Source organism: Corella eumyota, chromosome 6 (genome assembly GCF_963082875.1).
Source record: "Corella eumyota chromosome 6, kaCorEumy4.1, whole genome shotgun sequence".
In the NCBI taxonomy this organism is placed as follows: Eukaryota; Metazoa; Chordata; class Ascidiacea; order Phlebobranchia; family Corellidae; genus Corella; species Corella eumyota.
This window is the reverse complement of record NC_137495.1, coordinates 12804841-12817468: the sequence shown is the minus strand read 5'-3', so window position 1 is coordinate 12817468 and position 12628 is coordinate 12804841. Positions and strand designations below refer to the sequence as shown.

Below are 12628 nucleotides of genomic sequence, written 5' to 3'. Positions count from 1 at the left end.
TAAAATAAACAAAACTTACCTTCATTTTGTCTTCTTCTTGTTTCTGGATCAACCTCATGTGGATCTGGAGTTTGTAATTCTTCAGGTTGTTCCTTTAAAAAACAGTAAAACTTTGGTAACTTCAAAGATTTCTAATGATTACCAATCATATTTATTGTTAAACAAGGTCTTATGACCCAATCAATATCAGTTTTTAATTTTTATTCGAGTAAATATCCCAAAATCTTAAGAACAATTTTAAAGTCAAAACCTGAATTGAAGCAGGAGATCGTGGTTGTTCATTTTCATTTGGAGTGAAACCTTTAATTTAAATAACATTGGGTTAAAACACAATGTTTCTATAGACTGTTTGTGTTACAACACAATAATATATTACATTTATTATATTAAAAGTTGAATACAAAATACCGGCATAACCATATACAGCATAATCTTTGTTAATAAGATCTTAAGTGTTATGTTAAGTTTTATTTCAATATATTTTTGTTTTTTTGATTCTATTTGGATAAGATTGTTTTTGTAAAATATAAGCAAAGAACTTAAAATTGAATATAGGAAAGAATTGCTTGTAGCATCTTATTCAATAACACTTCGACATGGAAACAGTAAAAATCAAACAGTGATATAACCAGTGGTTATATTATTAGGTATTACCACACAAGGTTTAAGGTTTAATCCCATCTGCATCTATCTTAAAGTGTTATTTTGTTGGTGACAAACTTAGTCACTTTTGCTATTACTAAATACATAAGCAGATTAAAATTACCAAACTTAAAGAGATGGTTCGGTCGTAGAGTTTCTTTTTTAATTTTGTTGGATTTTTTTCAACTAGCACGAGGATACCATTATTTAAAAATTTGTCAAGTAGTTTTTGAGATATCGGGATTTGAAGGTAAATATTGTAAATAGGAAAAGTCCAAACGCTTGCGAGTCACATGACGCACGACGTCATCGTCGTAAGATCATATGCTGGCAGACACAGGAAAATGACCTTATTTTGTCCTCTCTGACCCCTTTGTTGTACTTTTTTTAATTTTTTTTGCAGAAAACAAACTTAACATAAAAAGCAATATTTAGCCATATTATATAAGACATTTTTTACTTTTTAAGTATTTTTAATTGGGTAGGCCGTATTTAAAAAATTTAAACAAATTATGGCTATGCTGTTAATTTTGAAAATTTACCAGTCAAAAACGCTTACAAACTCTTGCAAGAAAAAGACAGGTCAACTAAGTCTTATTAAAGCAAAGTTTACCGTTAACACAGTCTTAGTTTTGTTTAAAATTGTTCAAATTGGCGTATATATATAGACGATATATACTTTTATTTTGGTTATACTATAACAATTATTTTAGGTATATTGTTACAAGTGTAAAGCACAAACTAAAGTTAAAAAGGGCAGCAAACACTCATATTTGTTGCCAGGGGTACAAGTACTTACGTATATTGTACGTTATATTAAAAATTATTTGGAATTATAAATTAATCTATAAAAGATGTTAACCAGAATATTTAGTTTATAGTCTATTGATGTATTATATACTTTATGTGTCTTAACCCATGTGATATTTAGTGATTAGAACTATTTTTATATGATATCCAACAAAATTGTCGGATATATTAAGTTTAAAGCAAAACTTACTGTTCTAACAGGTAAACTTAGCTTCAGTAACACTCAGTTGACTTGTCTGTTTCAGCCAATATCGGCCAAGTGTTTGTCAGCCAATATCGGCCGTTTCTGCCTTGTAAATTTCCAAAATTAACAACATAACCTTAATTTGTTAGAATTTTTCAAATACAGCCTACCTAATAAAAAATACTTTAAAGGTAAAAAATGTCTTATATAATATGGCTAAATATTGCTTTTTATGTTAAGTTTGTTTTCTGCAAAAAAATTTAAAAAAAAGTACAACAAACGGGTCAGAGAGGACAAAATAAGGTCATTTTCCTATGTCTGCCAGCACATGATCTTACGACGATGACGGACGTCGTGCGTCACGTGACTCGCGAGCGTTGGGACTTTCCCTATTTACATTATTTACTTTCAAATCCCGATAGCTCAAAAACTACTTGACCAATTTTTAAAATAATGGTATCCTCGTGCAAGTTGAAAAAATTCGAACATAATTAAAAAAGAAACTCTGCGACCGAACCATCTCTTTAATAAACACATTTAAATTCGATGCAAGATTGGACTGTGAAGTCAGTCTACTTATATCAAAGATAAACATATACCAAACACACTTCCATATCATAAACAAGAATAAAACTTACCTTCATTTTGTCTTCTTTTTGGTTCTGGATCAACCTCACATGGATCTAAAGTTTGTGATTCTTCCGGTTGTTCCTAAAAAAGAATAAGAACTTGGTTTGAAAAACTACAAGCATTTCTAATGATTACCAGTCATATTAATTGTTAAACAAGGTCTTATGACCCAATTAATATCAGTTTTTAAACTGGGTCCTTTAGTATAAATATAACAACATTTGGATCACATATTTTGTCCGGCTCTAGACAAAACAAAGTGCCGTTTACCATAGGAAAAAATTCTCTCAAACCGTAATCCGTAGGAAAGAATTTAGGAGGGCTGTAGTGTAAATATGTTTTGTGTTGAATTTCCATGTGTTCTTTCTACTTGCAAAAGTGTAAATATTTAACATAAAATGCTATAAATAATATAAATTACTACATTCTAGTGTAATATAGTTTAATTAAACAGTTGTAAGTTCGATTAAGTCTCAAATTAGGCAGTATGTTTGTTGCTAATTAGTAGCCAACAAAGAAAAAACAACATTCCGTTCACCATAGCAAAGAATTCTGATGAACCATTCTCCATACGTAAGAATTCTCCAGCATCGTAAATAAGATGAGAAAATTTAGGAGAGCTGTAGTGTAATTATGTTTTGTCTAGAACCGGACAACATACGTGACCCCAACATTTTATTAAAACCTTTAAAATTCAAACCTGATTTAAAGCGGAGGATCTTTGCTGTTTATTTTCATTTGAAGTGGAACCTTTAATGTAAACAATATTGGGTTACTATAGAGTTAATTTTTAGACTATGATCAATACTAAAAAAAACTTTATAATATAAAAATAAGTTGGGAAACCCCTAATGTTGTGTTGAAAGTAAAAATTACAAATTTTTTTTTTTGTAAATATATTTATTCTTAATGTGGGAATGTCGAATGCGCGAGATTGGAATATTATAGATTATATTTGCCCAATAATTAAGCTGCTGATTAAGTGCTGGCTCAGCAGAAGTTCATACTGTTTACAGTCCCTTAGCAGAAGTTCATATCGTTTATAGCCCCTTAATATAAGTTTAATAATTTACTAGCACAAATAAGGTTTTGAACTCTTCTATCAGATCAAAAATGCAATTTTCGTAAAATAATTTTGTATTGTAAAAATAACTTGAAAGTATCTGTTTGAGGAAATGTAGAATCGTATATTGAAGCCCCAGGCATGAATGCTCCACCATATTGCTTAAGGTGAGTGATGTTTTGAGTGATCTCGTTTTGATGAAAATCACGAATTACGTTGACTTGTGGGTTATAAAAGTTTATCACAGCATCTATAATAAAATTAATTTAATATTATTAATAAAATTTGCATTGCTAATATATTACATAAAACAATGTTTTGTTAAGTCTATAAATAAACTAAGACTTGGCCTAGGTCGGCATTATGAAACTCGTTAGGTTAAATGCTAATGTGTCAAAATTTAACGAGCTATCTTGCTCGTTAACTGAATCGGTATTACGAAACCACCTAGTTCATTAAAAAAAAGAGTACAAAAAAAGGATTTTGTGCTACGCAAAGGGACAATTCTTACATTTTTACTGGATATCTCGGGGCTACATCAAAGCGGTGATGTTACATTTTATCCACAGGGGTGCTTTTATATTGTCATTTTTATAATAAAAAGTTAAAGCTATAGTGAATAGCCCAGCAATAGTCCATAAATTTTATGGTAATTCAATTCTACGATAAATGTTTAAAAAACACATTCATTTACAAAACAAAATATAGTTATTTTATATATACTTGTTTTATAAAAAAAACTGAAACCCACACAAGAAAACCATGACTTAAGATTAAACAGTTTGGTTATATCATCTATTTCGAAATAATGTTTTCCTTCGAATCCTTAAGTTTAAATGCTAAATTAAATTGAGTATGGCGGATTGTTAGTTTTTTTTTGTATATATTTATCCTCGATGTGAGTAAGTGCTGGCTCAGCAGGAGTTCATACCGTTTATAGCGCCTTACTTAAGGGCACTACAGCACGAGATCAGTAGGGATTGAACCTACAACCTCATGTGTGGTCTTGAGTAAGGCGCTATAAACGGTATGAACTCCTGCTGAGCTAGCACCTAATCAGCAGCATAATTATCAGGCAATTATAATCTATAATGTTCCAAACTGCTAAAAGCAACTCGAGACTGGGTCGGAGTAACTGATGTTAGTTTAATAGAGTTTCCAGGCATTATATGTTAGGCATTTATTACACCAATTGTATATGTAACAATTTAATAAGTGACAGTATATTTATAAACTTAAAAATATATCTTAGATGTAAAGTGATAACCAAGACAAAATACTTCTTGCTAAGTTAATGAATAGTAAATTCTACTCGCTAAATTTTGTCCGATCTCATTTGTGAAATTTAATATTTTTTGTTTCGTAATACCCATTTTCTCACTTGCCAATAATAACAAGATCGTTAACTTAACAAGTTTCGTAATGTCAGCCCTGGTTTCTATAGTCAGGCAAACCCAATCATATAAAAATAACAAACAACTCACTTGGAGGCAAATTCCTTGAAATTTCAGCAAAATCACCGCCAGAAATATTTAAATTAACTGGTCCTGCTTGCAAGTTCTGTAAAATTTATTTAAATTTTAATAAATGTAACATCACTATAGTAACACAACCTCATCAAAACCCTTAAAATTAAAATTTAAAGATTAATGTTATTATAACCGCCAAACAGTTTTAAATTTGTTCCACTTTAACCCTTTTTAAAATATATTTAGTAACCTTGTACTATTAGATGGTTTGGGAAAATTTTAATTATAAACCTTTATAGGAACTTTAAGTAAATAAAATACCTGAGTATTTAAATTCGATTCTAGATCATTATTGTCTGGAAGCTCTGGATCATTATTGTTTGGCAAATCTGGATCATTATTGTTTGGCAACTCTGGGTTATTATTGTTTGGAAACTCTGGATCATTATTGTGTGCAAACTCTGGATCATTATTGTCTGGCAACTCTGGGTTATTATTGTTTGGCAACTCTGGATCATTATTGTCTGGCAACTCTGGATCATTATTGTCTGGCAACTCTGGGTTATTATTGTTTGGCAACTCTGGATCATTATTGTCTGGCAACTCTGGATCATTATTGTCTGGCAACTCTGGATCATTATTGTTTAGCAACTCTGGGTCATTATTGTTTGGCAACTTTGGGTTATTATTGTTTGGCAACTCTGGATCATTATTGTCTGGCAACTCTGGATCATTATTGTCTGGAAGCTCTGGGTCATTATTGTCTGGCAACTCTGGATCATTATTGCGTGGCAACTCTGGATCAATATTGTTTGGCAACTCTGGGTCATTATTGTTTGGCAACTCTGGATCATTTGATTCAGTTTCCTCCATGATAAAAACTTCCTACAAATTTTAAAATATTGAAAACACAGAAAATTATTTCAATAAATAACAAGATGATGTTTAAAAGTTTATTTTAAGCACATGCCCTAAAAATATACACATAAGTTGTATTCTAATTACACTAGTTTTAAAATTATTCTTAACCCTTCATAGTGTAACAATTTTAAATTTAAATTTGGACTTTTAAAATAACTTTATAATTATTAAAAATAGGTGGATCACTAAAATAAAAAGAATAAAGAAAATATGGGATTAATAAAATGTTTTTTGTACTGTAATCTGTTTAGTGTTGCAAATAAACTAATAATATTTTTAGTATTTGTATACAAATGTTGTGATATTGTGTTATGTATTTAAATTTTTATTAGTGAATATGATATCAAAAAAAAGAAAAACATTTAATAACATTTTTAGTACATGAAATCAAGAAATAAAAGCTTAAGTTTAACTAAAATAAAGCCAATAACTCATGCTGGAAAAGACTTTGGACTAAATCCACAACCTAAGTACAACGTGGCACTGATGTTTATTGTTTATCTAGACTAAATAAATGCCGAGATAATCTTAACAATTTGGCCGGCTTGTTGATTTAATGTCCACATGTTAATATATTACTAGAATGCCTTAAATCATGTATGTATGATTAAAAGTAATATAAACTTCTTACTGTTATCCAAAACTCATGGCAGGTCCATATAACTTTGGTTCATAAAAGTTAAAGTTAAGCCGAGGTGTAATCTATCTCTAAAATTTTCTTGTTTAGTTTAAAAAAAAAACTTTTTTATTACTTAAAAGCATCATTTAATTTAATAAAACAAATGTTTCTGCTTAACTAAAACTGAGACAAAACCGATAAAGACAATAAAGATTAAAAGGTCAATTCAAAATAAACAATTTTTTAACAAAAATATATACTTAAATGTTGACAGCAAATTAAATAACATACCAAAGTAACACTCTCTTTTCACTAACTTATGAAAGAATTATTTATATATTATATACGCTATCAGAAACCCTTATTTTAGTTTACTTTTGTCCCCAGATCAGGGGTTAAACTTAAACTAGACATCTGCACTTGTTTTAACACATCTAACAGATTTACTTCATTTCAAAATATTTTTTAAAATGTAAAAAGCTAAATGAAAGGAGTTCAAATGTAAGAGGTTTAAAAAAAAGGTTTAGATGTAAATATGTCAACATAAAGGGCTTTAAATATATATTAGATAAAAAGGTTTAATTGTAAAAGGTTAAAGAAAAGGGGTTCAAATGTAAAAGATTTAGATTTAGAGGTTCTGTTGATTAAAGTGTTTATATTAACGTCATAACGCATGCATTGTCTTTGTCCCCATAATGCATTTCTCCTAATGTTATACTTTATTAGTTGTGGTTCTGAAAACCTCGTGGCTACTACAAATAAACTTACAAGAATAATCAAGATATATTTTTAACATGGTAGCAGCTAAACGGATTCGAATTTAAGAAGACAGCAGAAGCTAATATTCGATTACCGCCTATATTAAATGTCAATGATAGTAATTTGTCGGAAGCTTTTAGAAATTGGCGACAGCAGTTAGATGTTTACATGCTGGCAAGTGGAGCTTCAACAAAAGACAAAAAGATACGAGCAGCTATAATTTTACATTGTGCGGGACCTCAAGTAATTGACATTGCTAAACATTTTGAATTTGACGATCCTGAAGATCGAGATGATCCTAATAAAATGATAAAGGCTATAGAAAACTATTGTACACCTAGACAGATTGTGGTGGTACAAACATATCGCTTTTGGAATGTGGCTTACCAAGAACCTTTTGATACCTTTCTAAATGAATTGCGTACAAAAGCAGAAGCATGCAATTTTCAAGATAAAGACAGAATGATAAGAGATAAAATTGTATTTACAGTCACTGGAAAACTGCAAGAATTATTACTTCGCAAAGTGGACTTAAATTTAACGAAAACCGTACAGATATGTCGTGCAGATGAAATGTCTGTAAAACAAGCAAACGAATTGTCGTCTAGTAGCATGCAATCTCAGTCTCAGCTTGTAAATTGAATTAAAGAATTGGAGCAAAATCTAGTAGCAAAATCTAGCAGAAACTATAGGAAAAAGACCCTGGAAGAAATGAACGAAAAAATTATAAAAAACTGCAATTTTTGTGGAATGTCACACAAGTGGGGTAAACTTTTTTGTCCTGCTTGGGGCAAAACTTGTTCAAGGTGTCTGGGAAGAAATCACTTTAAAAAAAAGTTTAAAAAAAAGATACATTCTCTTAAAACAGTGAAAAACGTAGCCGCAGCTGAACCTGAACAACCAATGAAAACCAAAAAACAGTGGTTGCAACAAGTACATGCAGACCAAGAAAAAAGGCTTATGGCAAAGTTTTAAGTAAATGATTGTGCAGTGAAATTTCAACTCGATAGCAGAGGTATGTGAAAGAAAATCAATTAGATTTTAATGCTGAGAAATTAGTGATGTGGAATAAATCGGTCGTTTATCGGGTTTAAACAGTGCCATTTTTTTAATGATGTAATAGTGTATGTAACTGCCAACTGGCCGTCATCATTAGCCAATCAAGTTAATTTTAGAAATTTTTAAAATTTCGTTTGTTTAGGTAAAATATCAACTATGGTCTAAATTATTGTATTTTTAAAAATAGGATTGTTCCTTGTTTGTTTTAATTAAATTTTAATGTTAATGGTTATCAATAACTAAGCAGTGATAACAAGTTAATATATTGTGTAACGAATAACCATTTAACAAAGTAACTTTTTAGGTTAGCTGTGCCCACCTATAATTACATTAAAACCTGAACAGTTAGTTTCGAATGGTAATAAATATTTAACAACAACCGGCATTTTTTTATGTTAATAATAAGATTAGTGACAATTAGTGTCACAAATCGTTTTTATCTTAACAGCTGCAATTGTGATCAATAATCACCTTTCCTGTAGAAACAATAATACAACTTTAACAATTTTAAAATTGAACAATAGATTTATCGCACTTTGACCATATCAGACTTGTAGCCTTATCACACTGTCATATTGTTCGATTGTGGGACAAACTTGCAAATACCCGCCACGCTATTGTTATTGTTGTTTATAAAATCTGTGCACATTCCGTTAAAAGATTCATTCAGCGTTTGAAATTGTTGAGGTACTTATTGCCGTTATTTAATAAACGTGTTTTGCTAAGTAAACTGTGTCGTTATAACTTCAAATCTACAAGGCCTTCTATAGACATTTTAAGTAGTGCCAGTCAAACCTGTTTCCACTGTTATGTCTTTAGACTCTACACTTTTAAAAACGTGACATCTGGAGGCCCATCCGGGAGCAGACTGTTTGAAAGCTACAGAAAGTCAAAAATACAAGGCGTATTTTATCGGCAAGTTACCGAAGAGATGGAGAAACACATAGCAGCTGGACAGATGCTAGGCTACAAAGGAGTCGAGTTACGAACGTTCGTTAATGAACAACAAGTTTGCGAACGCGAGAAGCGGAGAGAAGCCAGAGCAGCCGAATAAAAAGCTCGAAAAGAAGCAAGAGAAGCCGAAGAAAAAGCCAATTTACATTTATTAGAAATAAAAAAACTAGAAATTGCGTTGGTAGAACGTAATGGATCACAAAATGGAGATATAGTTGCCAGGGCCAAAGCTGCCGCATTTCGTAGATGACAAAGATGATTTGGACAGCTACCCTCTCTGATTTGAACGGTTCGCCGTGACAAGCGGCTGGGAGAAATGAGATTGGGCTACGTCTCTCAGCGCTCTTTTGACCAGCAAAGCCTTGAACGTATACTCAAGGTTATGTAATGATGATGCCATTTAATATGAACGTGTAAAAAATAGGGATGGGCCAATTGAATCCGAGTCCGAGTACTCGGCCCGAGTATTAAGCATATTTTAATACTCGTGCTCGTCGAGCATTTTTTAGTACTCGAACTTAAAATGATATTGCTATCAGCGGTAAGTAGTTTTACCAACATTAAACCTTTTATAATCCATAAATACGTGTTTTTTGGCAAATTTTGCAGTTTTAAAATTATGCGGGAAAGATTCTCGTGAACAGTTATATACGTTTAAATGACGTCATAACCGAGTACTCGGACTCGGCCGAGTATCGCGACAAAATACTCGGGCTCGTCGAATCCGAGTAATTTGGATTTCAGCCCATCCCTAGTAAAAGAGTCGCTCTTGAAGCGATACGATTTTACAGAAGACAACTATCGTAATAAATTTAGAACCAGTCAGTCAAACCTGTTTCCATCGTTACGTCTTTAGACTCTACACTTTTAAAAACGTGACAATTAAACATTTTAATCATTATTAAAAGTTGACCTTACAGCCTAATTCTACAGTGACTTTACCCAAACTAAATCAGTGTTTAGAATTATATAATGTCATTGACCAGATGATATATTTATATTATCATAGACAGACCATAGATAAGCAAGGATCTTAAAAAAATATGACAAACACTTCCATAAAATAAACAAAACTTACCTTCATTTTGTCTTCTTCTTGTTTCTGGATCAACCTCATGTGGATCTGGAGTTTGTAATTCTTCAGGTTGTTCCTTTAAAAAACAGTAAAACTTTGGTAACTTCAAAGATTTCTAATGATTACCAGTCATATTTATTGTTAAACAAGGTCTTATGACCCAATCAATATCAGTTTTTAATTTTTATTCGAGTAAATATCCCAAAATCTTAAGAACAATTTTAAAGTCAAAACCTGAATTGAAGCAGGAGATCGTGGTTGTTCATTTTCATTTGAAATGAAACCTTTAATTTAAATAACATTGGGTTAAAATACAATGTTTCTATAGACTGCTTGTGCTACAACACAATAATATATTACATTTATTATATTAAAAAAAATTGAATACAAAATACCGGCATAACCATATACAGCATAATCTTTGTTAATAAGATCTTAAGTGTTATGTTAAGTTTTATTTCAATATATTTTTGTTTTTTTGATTCTATTTGGATAAGATTGTTTTTGTAAAATATAAGCAAAGAACTTAAAATTGAATATAGGAAAGAATTGCTTGTAGCATCTTATTCAATAACACTTCGACATGGAAACAGTAAAAATCAAACAGTGATATAACCAGTGGTTATATTTTTAGGTATTACCGCACAAGGTTTAAGGTTTAATTCCATCTGCATCTATCTTAAAGTGTTATTTTGTTGGTGACAAACTTAGTCACTTTTGCTATTACTAAATACATAAGCAGATTAAAATTACCAACTTAATAAACACATTTAAATTCGATGCAAGAATGGACTGTGAAGTCAGTCTACTTATATCAAAGATAAAAATATACCAAAAACACTTCCATATCATAAAAAAGAATAAAACTTACCTTCATTTCGAATTCTTCTTGTTTCTGGATCAACCTCACATGGATCTAAAGTTTGTGATTCTTCCGGTTGTTCCTAAAAAAGAATAAGAACTTGGTTTGAAAAACTACAAGCATTTCTAATGATTACCAGTCATGTTAATTGTTAAACAAAGTCTTATGACCCAATCAATATCAGTTTTTAAACTGGGTCCTTTAGTATAAATATAACAACATTTGGATCACATATTTTGTCCAGCTCTAGACAAAACAAAGTGCCGTTTACCATAGGAAAAAATTCTGTCAAACCGTAATCCGTAGGAAAGAATTTAGGAGGGCCATAGTGTAATTATGTTTTGTGTTGAATTTCCATTGTTCTTTCTACTCGTAAAAGTTTAATTATTAACATAAAATGCAATAATAATATACATCCACTATAAATAACTACATTCTAGTGTAATATAGTTTAATTAAACAGTTGTAAGTTCGATTAAGTCTCAAATTAGGCAGTACGTTTGTTGCTAATTAGTAGCCAACGAAGAAAAAACAACATTCCGTTCACCATAGCAAAGAATTTTGACGAACCGTTCTCCATACGTAACAATTCTCCAGCATCGTAAATCAGATGAGAGAATTCAGGAGAGCCGTAGTGTAATTATGTTTTGTCTAGAACCGGACAACATATGTGACCCCAACATTTTATGCTTTAAAAATTATCAACCATTTAAAAAAAAAATTTGAAAATAGAATGTAACAAATCAAAATATGTAATAACTAATCTACAAAAATAAAGGTAGTCTTAAAAGTGTCAAAAACCTCTTTTATTGGTAGTTAGCTTTAGTTTATTCTAGTAAAGAAATTTAAATATAGTAAATATGTTTGTCCTATAGTAAATATGTTTAAATAATGTTGTACAGTAAACAAAACTTACAGTTCCATATTTGGAACTTTTTTGCTTGCTTCCCTCAATAGTTTTACCCCAACCTTAGTAAAACCACAATAACTTGCTTCTAAGTATTGAATGTTGTGAAGACATGATGAGAAAGCAACAGCACACTCATCTCTAAGATTGTTAAAGCTAATATCCAACTTTTTCATCTAAAATATTTAAACTTTAATTAAAATTTATCATTAGCACACCAATAGTTTAAATAAAGTTTTATTGTTAAATTATAATTTGTATATGAATAACTTTAATGAAATATTGTTAAATGTTTAAAATTGAATTTGTTTAATATTTAAATAAGTAATAATTGTTAAATTTAAACTTTTTTGTTCTGATGATTTAAATTGTTCTTGTGGTTAGGTTACATGTTGCATTTATTAATTTTTAAAACTTTTAATTTTTAAATAATTTGATTCTGGAAAAATACTAAAACTTATTTTGGTAAATATTAATACAATGGATTGTAACTTTACAATGGACCATTGTTAAAGTTAATGGGCATTGTGACTGTTTAACTTTTTTTACAAAATTATAAATTTAATAAAAATTAAAGTTTTGTTTAAACAAATCAATTTTAATATTAAATGTTTAACTTTATCTTAAACAAAATTTATATTTTACTTAATTTAAAATTTACTCTAATTCAAATA

General features: G+C 30.2%; 1 protein-coding gene across 2 annotated transcripts; it reads right to left on the bottom strand.

Annotated features, from left to right (window-relative positions):
• Positions 1-2296: 2296 nt before the first annotated feature.
• Positions 2297-12026, bottom strand: LOC145755064 (uncharacterized). 2 transcript variants are annotated; one of them, XM_082571266.1, is made up of 9 exons: positions 11595-11656; positions 11319-11413; positions 11057-11129; positions 10420-10469; positions 10189-10261; positions 5120-5683; positions 4814-4889; positions 2967-3579; positions 2297-2347 (listed from the first exon to the last, which is right to left on the bottom strand). In XM_082571266.1, the coding sequence occupies exons 3-8, from the start codon at positions 11060-11062 to the stop codon at positions 3374-3376; spliced, it is 975 nt and encodes a 324-aa protein (XP_082427392.1). In that variant the 5' UTR covers positions 11063-11129; positions 11319-11413; positions 11595-11656; the 3' UTR covers positions 2297-2347; positions 2967-3373. The 2 variants fall into 2 exon arrangements, with proteins under 2 accessions (XP_082427392.1, XP_082427390.1); XM_082571264.1 differs by lacking the exons at positions 11319-11413; positions 11595-11656 and adding an exon at positions 11964-12026.
• Between the last annotated feature and the right edge of the window lie 602 nt (positions 12027-12628).

Bases quoted from the DNA above. Each gene is read 5' to 3' on its own strand.
- LOC145755064 (XM_082571264.1), bottom strand. The intron at 5,684-10,188 runs GTAAGTTTTGTT...TAAAATTTGTAG, and splicing joins AAGAAGAAGACAAAATGAAG to GAAGTTTTTATCATGGAGGA. The intron at 4,890-5,119 runs GTATTTTATTTA...TAAATTTTACAG, and splicing joins AATCGAATTTAAATACTCAG to AACTTGCAAGCAGGACCAGT.